The sequence below is a fragment of the Lissotriton vulgaris genome, chromosome 11 (assembly GCF_964263255.1).
Source record: "Lissotriton vulgaris chromosome 11, aLisVul1.2, whole genome shotgun sequence".
Classification (NCBI taxonomy): Eukaryota; Metazoa; Chordata; class Amphibia; order Caudata; family Salamandridae; genus Lissotriton; species Lissotriton vulgaris.
This window is the reverse complement of record NC_141699.1, coordinates 1,003,965,525-1,003,982,114: the sequence shown is the minus strand read 5'-3', so window position 1 is coordinate 1,003,982,114 and position 16,590 is coordinate 1,003,965,525. Positions and strand designations below refer to the sequence as shown.

The 16,590-nt window shown below is 43.5% G+C and overlaps 1 protein-coding gene across 2 annotated transcripts in view; it reads right to left on the bottom strand.

Moving 5' to 3' along the window:
- Positions 1-16,590, bottom strand: part of PHC3 (polyhomeotic homolog 3) — a 499,049-nt gene that overhangs the window by 88,478 nt on the left and 393,981 nt on the right. For both annotated transcript variants that reach the window (XM_086944295.1, XM_086944296.1), the window contains one exon: positions 13,791-13,905. In XM_086944295.1, coding sequence (XP_086800421.1) covers positions 13,791-13,905 — 115 coding nt within the window. The remainder of the gene's footprint in view (positions 1-13,790; positions 13,906-16,590) is intronic.

Here is a 16,590-nt window from a genome sequence, read left to right as displayed (position 1 = left end):
CTCGTCGCCAGTAGCAGCGTCGTCCCCAGCCCCGGTACTCACCAAGGACTATTCCACACATGGAGCTTAGTATAACACGTATTTATTCTACTGCGTGTAACTGCAAACTCAAAATTCTAAACCTGCATTAAGCTCTTATGCTTTTTTTTTGGCGTATAGTTATCAAGGACCCCCTGATTACATAGAGTTTGTGATTCCTAGGTCAGGGATAGATAAACAATTGGCAATAAACAACCTAGGCAATCATAACTAAAATTTAACGATAGACACGAAAATATTAAAAGAGAGAAAGCTACCAGTAAGTTCAGATTCTGATATTTATTAACACATATATTAAAAAGAACATGAATGGCATATACATAAAAAATTCATCAAAGAAATATCTAATCACTGTACATAAAATAATATTTTTTTAATAAAAAAGTATACAATACAAACACAATTATTAACTAATCAAAAAGTTAATTCATAAAATAGGGAGTGGCAAATTAGTTCTCGACGCGCGTTTCGGCGACCAGCGCCTTCTTCTGGAGGAGCCACGTGTTTTATATAAGAACAATATGTTTTAAGAAATGAGCATGAATGGCTCAAATTCTTTCTTTCTTCTTGATATTCTTCTAATTATCAAAAAACATCCACATGACGAACAGCTAGTCTGGTCTCAAAGCATGACAAAGAGTCCGACTCATGCACCGGGTAATATATGGATCTGTGATACTTGATTGAAAGTCCGGGTCTGATATAATAGATGAGACAGGCTTAAAACTTCTCGCCGAAGTATTTATGTTTCGCTGGATGAAAGGCTAACGATCCACTGTATGGGTATAATTGTACCCTTCGGTCATGGAAGATTCCTCTTGATGTGGGGAAAATTCTTCTTTTTTATATAAAAATTAAGGACCTCTTAACATTGTTTTAAACAGCTCAGACGGTCCGACAGCGTGATGCGAAGTTCCTACGGCTGCAAGCGAAATGCGGGATACAAGGTGTCAAGCTCTTATGCTTACATCACATTCCTACAGAGTATGTCAGGAACCACAAGGGTTCTTTCATTACAAACTCACACAACACTACAAACCCCATGTTTTTTTTCAGATGCAGGACTGAGCTAGATTTGCACTGTACTCAGTGGGGTTCTCACCCTTTTGGAGGGCAAGGTGGATTTGTGATGGAAAGGAGGTGTCTTTGAAGACTCTTTTGCAATTTCTTTCTTGAAAGCACCCAGATTTGTTTGCTTTTCTCTTAACACCTTAATTGAACTGCCTTAGTGACACCTGCATTTGAATCTGGCCAGAGTGATACGGTTTGCTTGATTGACTCTTTGGATCAGTTTGGTGTATGGTTCTGGAAAAGGGCTTAATTTACTTTAGACGGTGCCCCCTTGTGCTTTCAAAATAGTGCAAAGAATGTTGAACCTAATTCTTTGTCCCTACAGGAGCAGTTGAAGGGCCTAAAGTACTGAGGTATGGTAAGTTGATTTTTTAGGTTAAGACAGAGTTGATGCTCTATGCAGGGGCTGCTTATCCATAGGAACGCAGACGCCTACTACGAGCCACTACACCCTAGACAGACTCCATATCTCTGTGCATTTGGTTCCTGCAGGGTAGGGGTGGGCTATGGAGCAATCTGGCGAGGACTTAATGAGGATGCATTGTGTTAATGAACTGTGCAAGTCAGATTGGCCTGTGTTTTTGCTGCGGCCAGCCTGACATGCGCAGTTCAGACTTCCATAATCAAAATTACCTGAGAGCTGGAAGAGCTTTAACACAGCCCCATCAGTCTACAATGGAGCGTTGTGTTTCCCTGACCCAGCCAATCCTGGCACTGCTCTTTTACTGTTTAAAAGCAACATGACAGCAGTGCTTGGGCTCGCTGGGGTGCTGTTACCCAGAATGCACATCCTTGCCTGGCAGGAGGAGGATCAGATCATCAGGCCAGCTCAAGGTGAAAATATGTTTCTTCATGTTTATTTAATACCAGTACTCCCAATATGCTGCAAAATTAAATTTGTATTGCAGAGGTGATCGGTGCACATTTTATATAAATAAAACTTACCTATAAGTAGAATGTTCCCTGATCACCTCTGCAATACTAATTTACAAAGGGATTTAACTTTTATGTTCTGCATGTGCTGCACCACTTTCAAAAGCCACAGCTGGCTTCATGGCTTTGCAAACTCTGTAATTTCACAAGCTCATTCTTTGGGCTTTAGTGCTGCATTTCGCAGTCTATATTCCACTATTTTACCTGCAAAGTATTATGCAAATATCCCAATTCTTTCCAGGCTGTGACACACTAACCATGTACATTATTTGTCCACAGCAGCCGTTATGTATGTACCAAGCAGAAAAAAAGATGTCCACTGTGTGAGCCATACATGGGCACGAAGCCTCATTCATATGGGGATAAGCGAGAGTACCCACCTACTCCAAAGGTGTCCGGGTGTTCCTCCCATTGGCCTCCAAGTGTTTCCACAGGTCCCCACCCCAATATTTTTCTGAGACCTCATTCATGTGGAGTGCTGCCTCATTAGATGCAAACCAAGCATAAATGTCCTCCCCTTCTGGAACTTCTGAACAAGATCTACAAGAATTTAGACATTTGCCCCAGACTGCACTGTCTGTACACTGACACTATTTGAGCTGGACTCCGCCTGCTTGGCCCTAATGTCCAACTCCCTTAAGCTTAACTCATATGTCAAAAGCAACTTCTTATCTTCCAAGGCACAAGCTTTCTCAGCCTCAATCTACAGGTTCTTCATTTAGAGCTTCATAGCGTCCAACTCATGATTTCTGACCCTCTGCCTTTCCTCCATTTCTTCTGCAGACAAATGTCTTGAAGACACACTGCTTACAGCCACAGAGGTTGCTCTTTCTACAAAAAATCCTGGGACCAAAAGCCCCCTTCTGGAAAATACAACTCCACAATGCATCACCTGTCTCCTAAGCTTCTCTGGCCTCCCACCAGGCACTCAAGGCATTCTGAAGCTCCTCTTTCCCTGAGGCGCTCTTTATGGGACATCCAAAGCTTTTGCAAAAATGTCTGAGTTGATCCACTTTGTATGTATGAAACATTGCAAGATCAAATGCTAATTCTGCAACCTCACTTGCTAGTTTACCATTTAGACATGATGCGTGCATACTTCAAGGGTCAGATCAAAAATAGCACCAAAAAAACACTGTATGTGGTTACGTAGTGTTCTGCTCTAGACTAGTGACGTACACCAATCACTGTGGGTCAATTACAAATACAAGTTCAAATCCTAACCGCTGACCACTAATGTTAGAAATGGGGGTCTCTAATTGGCAGAGGTATGCATCTTTGTCCAAGTAGGGACCCTTGCTTCTAGACAGGGTAAGGGGGATACACACTTTAGATAACCCCTGCTCACCCCCTTGGTAGCTTGGCACGAGCAGACAGGATTATCCCAAAGTCAATGGGTAAAGTATTTGTACTCAAAACACACAGTAACACAATGAAAACACCACAAATGGACACCACACCAGTTTAGAAAAATAGGGTATCTTTATCTAAACTACACAAGACCAAAACAACAAAATTCCAAAATGCATGTATTAAATTATGACTTTAGAAAGGTTATTGCAAAAATAGAACTTGTAGAAACAAAAGTAGCTCCATCTGGGGCTAATACGACGTTGTGACAGGCATAAATTTCAGGTACAGCGCTGACTGCGAGGTGCCTGGCGTCAAGCACAGAGTCACACGGACACCCAAACAACAGTACCTTGGAAAACAAAGTCTATGGATGATGCACTGTGTCGTGGAGGTGAGGCAATGGTGCCGAGGTCGGTTCCTGGATACCATGGGTGTGGCAAGGCATTGAGTCCGTGAGAAGGTGAGGCATCAAATCCAGGACAGGAGAAGTTGTTGGCAGTGAGGAGTTGCTTCCAGTGAGGCGATGCAAAGTCAAAGAGTTTGTGAAGTCACCCTTGTCGTTATTGACTCCGCAAAAACGGGATGCAGATGCTGGTGGTGACGGCGTTGGTGCGAGCACTGGTGTCGGGAAGGCCGTTAACTGCAGGCATTGGAGCTGCGGTGCAGTGCATCATGGACTTTACAGGCAGTGCCCCTGGCCTCTGCGCAGGTTGCTGCGTCACTGGCATCAGTGGAGTCGTTTTTTTGGCTTTGCAGCACCAACCACAGAATTCTCAGTGCCCAGGAACTGCAATTGTCGCCCTTTTGAATGCAGGAGTTCACACAGGAGTCCAGGTGCTGGTCAGTGGGTTGCAGGTGAAGTCTTTGTGTCCCTGAGACTTCACAGGAGGCCAGCACACACAAGCCCTTGGAGATTTTTCTTCAAGCACGTTCACAGCAAAGTTCCAGTCTTTATCCTTTCCTTGGCAGAAGCAGCAACGGCAGGCCAACCCAGCAAAGCACACAGCAATGGTTGAAGTACACCTCCTCACAGCTTTCCAGCTCTTCTCCTTGGCAAAGGTTACGCTTGAGTCCAGAAGTTATATAATTCTCTGGGCTGTAAGGTCCTATACTTATAACCAATTTTGTCTTTGTTCTCTTTGTGGCAAGGGTCTCTGAGCCCAGTCCAAACCAGTTCAGCCCTCTCTGGTGCAGCATGACCCCAGGAAGTGAAGACCGCATTTTGCAAAGGAGACACTGCCTGTTCAGGAGTAAGGGAAAATCCTCCCACACTCTAAAGGCAGCCAAGGTCTAGTCAGCTCAGCTATGAGTCACCCAGCAAAGGCAGGGCACATCTGTACCCCCCTTGTGGCTGTCTACAGTGAATGCACATCCCCAGCTCCAGTCACTTCAAAACCAGACAGTCAATACATACAATAACAGAGGAACATAGAATGGTTAAATAAGAAACACACAATTTAAAAAACATCTCTCTAAAAAGAGGTGTTATTAAATTCTGAATTCAGGGAGCATAAACTCCACTTCTCCATCTAGTCCCAATGGAAAGTTATACTTGTAAGATTTTACAAAGTAACTCCCATGTTAGCCTATGGGACAGATAGCCTTTCAATCATGACAAACGAAATTGGCAGTATTTCACTATCAGGTCATGTAAAACACATCTTTGACCTTACATGTAAGATAGAGGAAGGTTGGGGCCTAGCAAGTGGGCACACTTGCCAGGTCGACATGGCAGCTTAAAATTGTGCACAGGCACTGCAGTGGCAGGTCTGAGATACCTTTAGAAGGCTCATGTGGATGGCACAAGCAGTGTTGCAGGGCCCCTAGTAGCATTTGATTTACAGGCCCTGGCACACTCAGTGCAATTTACTAGGGACTTACCAGTAAAGCAAATATGCCAATCAGGGATGATCAATCAAAATAACAATTTACACAGGGAGCACTTGCACTTTGACATTGATCAGGAGAGGCAAAGTGCCTAAAGCATCTAAGTCAACAAAAATAAGATCCAGCATATCATCAAAAATACAGGCGGTAGAGGCAAAAAGTCAGGGGAAACCACACCAAGGATGTCAAGTCTAACATCCATTAAATGAAAACAATAACTGAATGCACCAAGCCTTTCACCCCTTTGTAAGGGGCTGTTCCAACTACCAAGCAATGTCTTAGACAATCAAATCTTGAATCCAATCCAAGATGGCATAGCAACCTTAGGCTTGATCTTCCACTTACAGCAAATTGTTAATGCGTTCTCCTTCACAAGACACACTCCAATATTGTGTGACTTTTTGGCTTTTTAGCAAGCTATTGACCTTGGTGAAGGAGAACAGTATAGTCCAAACTAAGAACCATGGGTATGTGCCTGCAACCTGCTGGAAATTTTAACAAGCCTTTATTCAGAGACACAGGTAAAAAGTTGGAGTAGACATTATTGGAGCAAAAAGTAAACTTTTATCACCAATAGAGTAGTAAAGCAAGGTTGAATCTTGAAACCCCGGTTATTCAACCAATATATGACTGATGTACACTGAGGCACTGAAAGTCTCACAATATGTACTGACAATAAAACACTTATCCTGTTGCTCCTCTATGATGATAACTATATTCTCTTGGCGAGAAAGCCAAATGTCCTCCAAGTCCAACTCAAACGAATGGAAAAAGACTGAACCGAAAAAAACATCTCCAGGTCAATCCTACAACATGTTCTATTGAAATTTGGGCCTCTAAAGGGGCTGCACAAACCTTTTTTTATCCCAGGAAAGCAACCAATTTCTGCAGTAAAAACCATCAAGCATTTGGGCATGACTGTGCCCACCTCACTTACCATAGGAAATATTTTGATGATATAGTAGCCAGGGTATGAAACAGGACATTCAAAGGCCATTGTATAATTAACATTGCAAGGTGTGCCCAAAAACCCATAAAATGGTGGTGCAAATCAAAAGTGATAGGAATCGTATGCTCTGGTGCTTAAGTTTGGGACACTGACATCAATCTGTCAACAGCAAGTTACCTGGACAGGCACGTTTTGAAAAAGGTTATGGGTAGGTGACCAGGCATCCCGGATTTTCAAGTACAATCCTGGTTTTCCACCAGCTGTTCAGGCAGATTTGGGGAAATTTAGCTCATGTCCCAGTTTTTAGAGTGGGTCGACTGAAAACGGTGGGAGGTGCCTATTTATGTTTTCGCAGGGATTGTTATCAGCTGTTATAAGAAAGCTATTTAATTAACAGGCATGCTAATGTCTTTTTAGAATTGCATTTTATTTATTTTCTTACTGCGTCTTCTGTATTTCTCTGCTGAGGAGCGTTGTCATTCTGTGCGCTCGGTTGAAGTAAATTTGCAGTCCTCCTATTTTTGCGAAATTTGCTGTTTTTTAGTTTAAAAATTCGGGCCCTGCTAGTTATGTGTCTCCCCAATCCTCACCAACTACACAACTGGAAGCCGACCTAGGGTATGTGCATATCAAGGACAGAGCAGCATGTGCCCTACTATACGACGACGCCAAAAAGACAATTTAGCAAGTCAATCATCTTATCGACATAGTATGGAAAAAGGCCCTAAAATCTGAACATCTTTTCACAATCCACAATGGCAAGCACTTACTTATCTGAAGCTAGAAAAACGTTTGGAATAGTTAACAGAGTAGTAGCTCAACTGAAACAAATACAGGAAAAGATTTCTCTAGAAAAGTAGACCAACACAGAAATTGAGGAAAGTATCCTCTTGGTCAGAAATCTTCACTCTCTCTGTACGAACATTACTATATTTAAAAAAGACTATTCATGGCATGAATTCATATTCTTTCATTCAACAAACCCATGACCAAAGGAGGCAAGAAAATTCCCCAGCATCCCCATGCTCTGACTATCAACTAGAATCACTTAGCCTCTTCAGACTCCTTTGGAGAAATTATCAAAGCTACAAAAAATATGGCCCCACGAAGGCAGTCCGGACAGGGACAAACAAAACCTATGCTTTTCTGTCTTTTGGAACAACATTCCACAGAAACCATTGTACAAAAAAGGCTACCTTCCAGAAGAAGCTTGGCGATGCTGTGAAAACAAAGTGAAAGCATTGGACACTTGCAGAATGTAGTTTAGCCACCAACATTACCTGCAACCTCTGAAGAGTGAAAGGAATTAAACAACTATATGAAAACAACACCCATCTTGTCATCTCGATTTACACGCCTGCTGCTTTTTCTACTTCCGTTAAATTTTTTTAAACTGCGTCCAATTTACTCTTTTGATTAGGTGTCGCTACCAAACAGTGCAAGTTGTCCGGTTGAGAGAGGCCTTTGTGCGCTGACCAACAACTTAAATTACACTACTTTTTATTTTTTGTTGCGAACTCCATGAGTGCATATGTTTTCCAGCTCTCTACCTTGTGTGCTTCTCCCTCTGCCAAATAGAGGCACCCCAATCTTTGTGTTTCTCTTTCCCTTATGTGTTGATCTCCCCTTTCGTAAACTTCACCCGCATGCACTGTGTTGCTCTCAGTCTTATGCTTCCCCCGCCAAATACCTGTCCTACCCAAGCTCAGTGTTCCTCGTGTCTTTTATTGTATGCTGCTTGCTCTTCTGAGTGTATTTCCACCCGCCCTCATGTTGTTTTCTGCATTGTGATTCAACTACCACCCCAATGTATTGCTCGCTCCCTCGTAAGCTGCTGTTCCCTTTCTTCCTCCACCTTCTCCTCTGTTGCCCCTCCACCCTCGCAGTACTTTTTATTTTAATTCACGCTAAAAAAACCTTTGATTTCTTTTATACAGATGTAAGTGGCTTCCACCATTTTGGATCGGTAAATAATAAAAGAAAAGCAAAAGGCACCTGTGTGATTCTGCTGGTGAGTGCATGCATGGTGACACATTGGCATTGGCAGCTCGCACCAGAAGACTCGCCAATAACGAGAATCTCTTCCCAGCATTGTCCAATCTCCGTCCTTCCTTGTCCGGAGGAGTTGTCAAGGGAGCAGAGGGGTTGCGGGATTTCCTCTGCGCTGCTTGCGAGATAACTGAGTCCGGTCTTGGGTGGCCCGTTAAGGCAGCAGGCCCATCGTCAGGTGCTTTGTATTTTTTATCAAGACGCGGTTGCACCGGGACCACAGTCGCTGGGTTTTTCAAAGCCTTAATGCCTTCCTCCCACAGATGTTGCACTGTAGATATGGACCTTGTCGTCTTCTGATAAGGGTCCTTGAAGTCATACAAGAAACATTCCGTGGCCACCGCAGGCATAGCCAACTTGAACCTGCCATCCGCTCTTTCCATCAGCTGATGAAAACCCCCTACATCCGCTGGTGGAGAATTCACCGGATCCGGACATGGGGATGGAGGGTCCGGAATGATGTAGTCATCCCATTCAGTATCTTGATTCGTATCATGATCCGAATCACGATCCTCCTCCGAGGAATAGTTGCCCGTGGCTGAGGGGATGCTTGAGCTGGTAATTCAGGAGCAGCCGCAGAGGCAGGTGCCGAGACAGGAGCTGCTGGCGCTACTGGAGCCGGAACCGGCCCTGTAGCCTTAGATTTGTAGTCCTGCAGCATCTTATGCAGGTCCTGCAGGAAAGAGGATGGCACCGTAACCATGTCTTGACCTGAATAATGCTGTGACTGGGCAGCTTGGTGATGATAACCACCTTCCTGGTCATACCCTCCTTCAGAGTCCGTCTCCTGACATTTGACCAGAAGCTGAGAGGGACTATTAGCGTAGCCATATGAGTCCTGATCATCCTCCTCTGACTCTTCTTCATCAAATAGCAGAGCTGGTAGCAAGGGGGTTACTCTCCTAGGAGATGTCATCTCCGGCGTAATCCTTGTGGCAGAAATAGTGATCCTTTTTTCTGATGCCAAAATAGTCGATGGTTCCGTCGATGGCGGCATTGTGCATGCAGACGTCGTCGACTCAGTCGATGGAATATGCCTCGCGGACGCCTGTACACACGTCGACGAGAAAGGCGTGGCCGTTGTTAAAGTTGTCGTCGTCGAGGCTCTTGGCGACGACACTATCGTCGTCGTCATCGTCATCGACATCGTCACCCTCGTCAACGACTTTGCTGTCGACGTCGCTGTAGTCGTCGACGTTGTCGACGATGCCGTCGTCGGTGACCCTCCCGTCGATGGTAGAAAATCTGAGGCTCTGAGGTTCCTTCAGGAGAGTTCTATGGGGTGAGGCTCTTCTGATTGGCTGATGCCTAAGTTTGGTCTCTTTTACAAAAAGAGGGTGATATGCTACAAAAGGGAATGAGGCCTAGGCCTTTTCTTTCTCTTTTGTACCTACTGCTATGGTATTTTTGTTACCGAGACTCCCATTCCGACGACGGGGAATGATACAAAAGCATGGGAATCTTTGAAAGTTCCAATACTGGGGCAATTACGCAACCACCAGCGGTCAGAACTTTGCCCCATTTTTAATTTTGTCCTCGTTTATCTTTTTTGCAGTTGTTGGACAGGATTGGTAATCAGCATTTTCCTTTTCTGCTGATGCTGCAAAGCATCGACAAGGACCAGTGGTACAGCCAGTAGTTCTCAGCAAGGTGATACATATTGGCTTGCTTTTGCTCGTATTTCCTTTCCCTTTACCCTTATGCTCTAATGTTTACCTCACTTTGTTTTTTGCATTACCTCCAACTCATTCTTTTTTCTTGCACCGCAAAACTTCCTGTCTGCCACAAAAGGCCAATAGGCGAACAGGTAGATAAAATTGTAGAAATATACAATCTGTCTTTATCACGATCCTTGCTGGTGATTTCAGATTCAGATTAGCTTTATTCGATTTTTGATTTAAAATCATAAAAGCAACAGTAAAGCATAGATAAATACATCAAAATTGCATTACATATCAATTGTTAAAAGCCTGATTAAATTGATAAAACAAGTCAGCTAATCAGTATAGGACAATTCCCTGTCAAAGGGAGCACATATAGAAATAAGGAGGATTCATCAAGCAATGGTCTATGAAGGTTCGAATCTGTTGGGAGCTAGTAAACTAGGGGCAATTAGCTGCACGGGGTCCCCCGCCCCAAACATTGTAGTGCTTTCTTGCTGTTCTTGGTAGCTGGGTAGGTGGAATGCTCGGGTAAAAGTCATGTAAATCCCAGATACGAATTGGGCCATCCCCCTCTTTATACTTGCAGGATCGTAAATAAGGGACTATTTTCCTGTGCTTGAATCTAATTAGCACCAAGTCCCCAGGGATGGCTTTTGGCAAAGTGCCCAACCACCCCACCCTCCTAACGCTTAGAATCCCCCCATCTAGATCAGGTGGCAGAGGTCTATTGGTCTGTAACCAAAACATAGCCTTATTTAATAGATCTTGACGTGTTTCAAGTTTTCCGTGAGTTAGTGGTGGGATCCCAGAGACAACAGTCACATAAGGGGCGGCTTCAGGGGGTAAATTAATTCGTGACATTCTAACAGGTTCAAGTTTACCCTTAATATGGTTTGTACAGACGGTATGGTTTGTGAATGCGCATTCCTGCGGGAATTCAGCTTGGGTTTTTCCGGTACAGTGAGGGGAATAGGAGCATCTGATAATACTGGTTTGGTTCTTAATGGAATGTGCGTTTTGATTATCTGTTCAATGCTAGATAACCTGTCCCCCAGATCGTTAATTTTTGTCACCAGTGGTGAAATTAGAGAGGTTAATAAATGCTCAAGTTGGGCCAATAAGGTTGGTTGAGGGGATGATGGGCGATTTTCCATTTTTCCCTGCTCCATATCCCCTGACACAGAGCTAGGGTTGGAGAGAAGATGAGAGGGACCGGAGCATAGTTTTAGAGTTTTGGCTGGCTTCCCGTTTACAATGGCATCATCGTTCTTTCTCTTAGTGTTGAGCCCACCCGGTGGTACTTTGGCAGGAGATTGGGGTTTATTAGAGCAAAGGGGTGACATCTGCAGGGTGGCGTTTACATCGTCTGAATTGGTGGCTATGCTTGTAGTGGGTAAAAAGTCAGGGATATATTTAGTTCCACACAGGGTATTCAGCTCTTCCCAGATAGACATGGTATGATGCGAATCGCCGAAATAGGTCGATGGAAATGGTAAGGGGAATCCCAGTACCTCTTCGATGGAAATGTCAGGGGGGGTGGCCCGTCCCGTCCTCCTCGTGCCTCTGAGGGCCTGACCTTTGCCCGGGCTTAGCCCCGGGCTTAGCCCCGGGCGCTCCCGCGCGCGCCTCGCGTGGCAAGAGGCGTTCTTCGCTTAACAGGCGCCTCCGGGCGCGATGGTGGCATCAGGGACGCGACTCGGCCGCCGGGGCACCTGGGGATTGTAGTTCTGTGTCCCCGGTGGCAGTGGCGCTGTGCAATTCAGCCGTTCCCCTCACGGCGCTTCTCCCAGCCAGAATGTCAGCCGTTGCCCTCAGGGCAGGAAAGTATTCAGGTCAGAGGCCCCTCTCCGAGCGCTCGGCGCTCTTCGCTTAACAGGCGCCTCCGGGCGCGGTGGTGGTGTCAGGGACGCGACTCGGCCGCCGGGGCACCTGGGGATTGTAGTTCTGTGTCCCCGGTGGCAGTGGCGCTGTGCAATTCAGCCGTTCCCCTCACGGCGCTTCTCCCAGCCAGAATGTCAGCCGTTGCCCTCACGGCAGGAAAGTATTCAGGTCAGAGGCCCCGGTGCTGGTGATTTGAACTACATGAAGAAAGACAAGTGCCTGGTCTCGAGTTTGGGTGCTGTTTTTAATTTTCAGCAACTAAGCATATACGTGAATTATAAAGCTTGTGGTGAATTTAACATCTTTACATTGTTAGCATTCTTTCATTGGTTAGAAAACGAGGTTTCAACATCACCTTTACACAAAATCATAAACTTAATGTTAAAGCATACAAGACATAATTTCAAAATCATGAAACTTTTGTTACGTGCTAAGAAGCATATATGCGAATTACATTACATGCCTATGTACAAAAACAATAAATGAATAAATTCATCGGTACACCAGAAAAATGAACAATAATCCTATATGCCTGTTCCTTTGGATATTTAGGATTATATACCACCCTAGGCTGTGTTCAGTTAGTTAATGAATTGTTTAGTCTGCCTTTGTTGGAATGGGGTAAAGAAATTACTTCTTTAGGGAAAGCCGACGCGTTTCCAAACCCTGTCTTAGATTACACGGGTTTTTCTTCAGGGCAACCTGGGTACCTGGTGTTTAGGGAAAATATAAAGACTTCTTTTAGTTCCTATTCCTCCTCTGTCTATTTTTATAGAGCGTCCCACTGTGAGGAACATTAAATTACCTTTTTGTTCCTGCGCTTAGTTGCTGAAAATTAAAAACAGCACCCAAACTCGAGACCAGGCACTTGTCTTTCTTCATGTATTGAGTGTCCAGCCTGGCCATCGTAGGACAAAACCCCTCTGTTTACGGTGATTTGAACTACTGCAGCCTCCAATAAAGAACTATTAAAGTCAAAAATAATTGCTTAGTACAGTGTATATTTGACCTCGTCTTTTGATACGCCTAGTTTCTTCGTCTATAAGTAAAGGTTGGCATTAAAAGACTGCTTGGAAAAGAGGCTCCATGCTATTTAGCTTTCACATCAACTGAGCCATAGGTTTCAATCCCAAATGTCAATGTAATCATTTTTTTAAATATTTTTATATTTATTAATATTTTTTATATTTTAATATACATATTTTTCAATTGGGGGACATCAAGGCAAAGTACAGTACATTTATTTTTAAACTAAGAATACAGGAGATGCCGGTCATCTGCAGAAAACGAAACAACACATTACCATTTCCCTTCAGGAAGATAGGTGTTGCATTAAAGACAGGCAGGTGAAACTTCTTCAGTTCCACACAGTGAGAAAATATGCAGCACAGACGCTATTAAAACACAGCATCCAAGGCATGTTAGACCCCCAGAGGGAGTCGTCGCCAGTGTCTATATCATGAAACACATTAATGTACTAGATGAGGAAGAGCAAATAAAATACGTTATCAAATAGGTCTGTCTGTCTCATGCAAACCCTCCTCCGTCCGTGAGTCACTACAAATCGCACCACAGCAAAACAGGGGAACCACGCTCTAGTGAAAGCAGCTGAAGCTTTGTGTTTTCCTGTTTGTTGATGCCCAAGGGTGCTATCTGGCAGTGTGGATGAAGTCTCCAGAGGATACCACACGGATGTGCAGCTGCTGATTTTAGTATTAGGTGTCTATTGCAAACAGCAGTTAAGGGAAGACCACAGCCATGGGCTTGCTTTCTTTTGTGAAGCACTGCAATTATTCATAATTGTGTGCTGCAGGATCTGCCGGCAGTCAATTATATGAACCATAGATTACAGCACAGCAAGAGTTGTTTATTTAAACCACAGTGAAATACTGCACAACAATGTCAAACTCATACCCCTCATTTATTTTTCAATCTTTCAGCATAAAACACAATATGCAGAATACCTCTTGGCACACGAGATGGAGCAGAACCGCTTTGATCTATGGAATTTGTTCGTATATCCAATCTGTCCACAAAACTCGCACTTCAGTATCTCAGATTCCATGTCCTCTAGACCATCTAAAGAAAGATAAAGGCATTGGGATAAAGTAATTACTTCACTGTTGGATGGTTTCTGTGCGCTGCTTATCAACTAGCACCACTGTAGCTTGCATTACTGCCCTCTTCCCATCTCTGCTACTGCTCATAGAAGAAATACAATCATTATCTACGATACAAACTTCAGTGCCATACTTTTGACCTAACAGACGCGCTCTGTTGTAACACAATAGCTGCACTTAGTAACTGTGCTCTGGCATTTAGATAAACAAATTATTGCATCGCTTGTACAGTAAGCATTTTTTCTGAGGAAGCACACAACTTTTGTACAATCAAAAAGAGTACTTCTGTTCATCAACATGTGGGCGGAGCCAAAAGTCCCTCGCTGTAGTAGTCCTGAAATCTTTTTGTGTGCTGCTCACATGAGGTAAATGACAGTTGGACTGCCAAGCCAGACCTAAAACGAATGAAGTCTAACTATGATATTATCATAATTTCTCTCACACCTTTTAAGACGTTCAATAACTCTTCAGATTTTATTATGGTTTTAATACTTAAGCCTTTTTAGTGGTAGCTGGAGTAGAGAAAACAACCCGATGTACAAATATTACGACTTTGTTTTGGATGATTTATGTTAACTATACACTGTCCAAAATACAAAAAAAACTATTTAAAACTAGTGTGGAAACTAGTCGTTATTGCAAGAGTATTACTCTCATCATGTTGCCCTGTTACCCATTCACCCCTCGAAAGATCTCCACAAACACTCTGATACACAGTACTCGCACAGACCGAGTTCACCTCACATACACAATGTTGTAAAGTTGGTAATATCACCGCTTTTGAAAAGCCTCTCCCAGACCATGAGTTATATTGGAGGATTGAATAGTGAAATTCTAAAAACCTTTTCTGTTTGGGGTTTCGTGAAATGGTGCGTCTTGTTATATAAATTGGGTGTAATGTTTAAATGGGATCTACCCCAATTAAGTATGTTCTTAGTTTATCGGTTCATCACTTTTCAGGATTGCTTTTTCCACCAATATTTTTAATGTTCAGAGTTTATAGCAAACAATCCTGCCTTTAGATTTTAGACTTTTACCTAAAACAAATAATTCTAGTATTAGTTTGTTCAGTTTGCATATACATTCTCTGTTCTCTCCTGTAATCTCGTAGGTGTACTACAGTTTTGGCAGATGGAGTGGTAAGTCCCCCTTGCTATCATTGTCCTTGACGGATCTCAATGGAAAGCTGCCTCCCACTCCAGTGTATTAGGTTTTGCCTAGGCAGCGCTTGCGCTATCTCTTAGAGACATGCTGTATAGGATATCGGCTTGAAAAAACGCCTATCCATTTCATTGGTTCCTCTTGCTGTCCTTTAGAAATGCTGGCTTGTCAATGGTGAAAGCATTTAGTAGTCCTTCTTTTGGAATTCTGTATACTCCCATGAGGACCGCCTCATTACATGTGTTCTTACTGTTCACGTTATTTATACTTTGAGAACTCTTTTTTTAAGTTTGCTTACCTCTTTGCTCGTTAAATGTTCTGTTCACTGGTCAAAAAAACTTCTGTAGCTACATTTGCATGTCTTTCCTTTATCTCCTCCTCACCCCTCCGACAACACTGTTCGCAGGTCCCCACCACCTCTCGGAGGTCCTGCTCCTTTTTCTTTTGTTTAATTTATGTTTAATTTACATTACCGCGTCTCACAAGTAATCTCCAAGTGCTGTCTCTCCCCACTCACTGACCCCCTGCTCAACGCTGCTTGCGGCCTCACCACCCCTTCAAGATCACTGCTTTTTTTATAATGTAAATTTGCATCATATAGAGCAGGAATGGGGGCGATTAAGTGATTTGCCCAGATTCACAGGATGTTGATTCAACACTGAGGTTCGAGCACCGATCCTCAGGTCCTGAGTCAGCAGCTTTGTTGCACTTCTCCACTGAATATAACTCTGTGCAGGGCACAGAGTCAGGAGTCTGGTAATGTTTTTCAGGGTAATATTTTAACCCTTCTTATTAATTTTATAGGAGGCGGTGTTTCTCTAGGAAATTCATATTAGTTATGCTTGTTTTAATTGGCACATCTCCCTAAAGACCACATTTTTCTCAGGAACAGCTGCACTTTGGGCTGTGCTGTTTTGGGTGGGATTACGCATATTTTTTTCACAGCGTCTCTTCGGCGACCATTATTGTCAGAGACACGCTTGCTGTCTATTTTTCTTCTCAATACTACTGAGGCTAATTATCTATACTTCTCCTTCCCATTCCAACATGTCACCCAATCTCACATACCTAGAATAACCCCTTTAATACCACTTCACTTCCTGGTCATACAAGCACTGTCGCATTAATGCCTTTTGCTCGGCCACTGCCTCTGGGACCTCAGAGACCTTCAAGCTACTAACTTGTTGACACACTCTTATCATTTTAGATACAATGCCAATAGCTCTAACTTTAAAAAATGCGAGACCGATTGCATTGCAAATGCTTGTTTTTCAAGTGACCAGCACCCCTATAGGGACGGCATGTCGGCAGTCACTACTCTCCTTTTGTTACATACATGTTTTTAGTACTTCCTGCTAGATGTAATCTATTAGCAAATGGCTCAGCATGGTTTCGACTCAGACAGTCAGCTTAACGATTAGGGGCACTTTATGCTCACTGACATTGACAAAAGATTAGAATTAATCAGAACAATGTGTAAAAT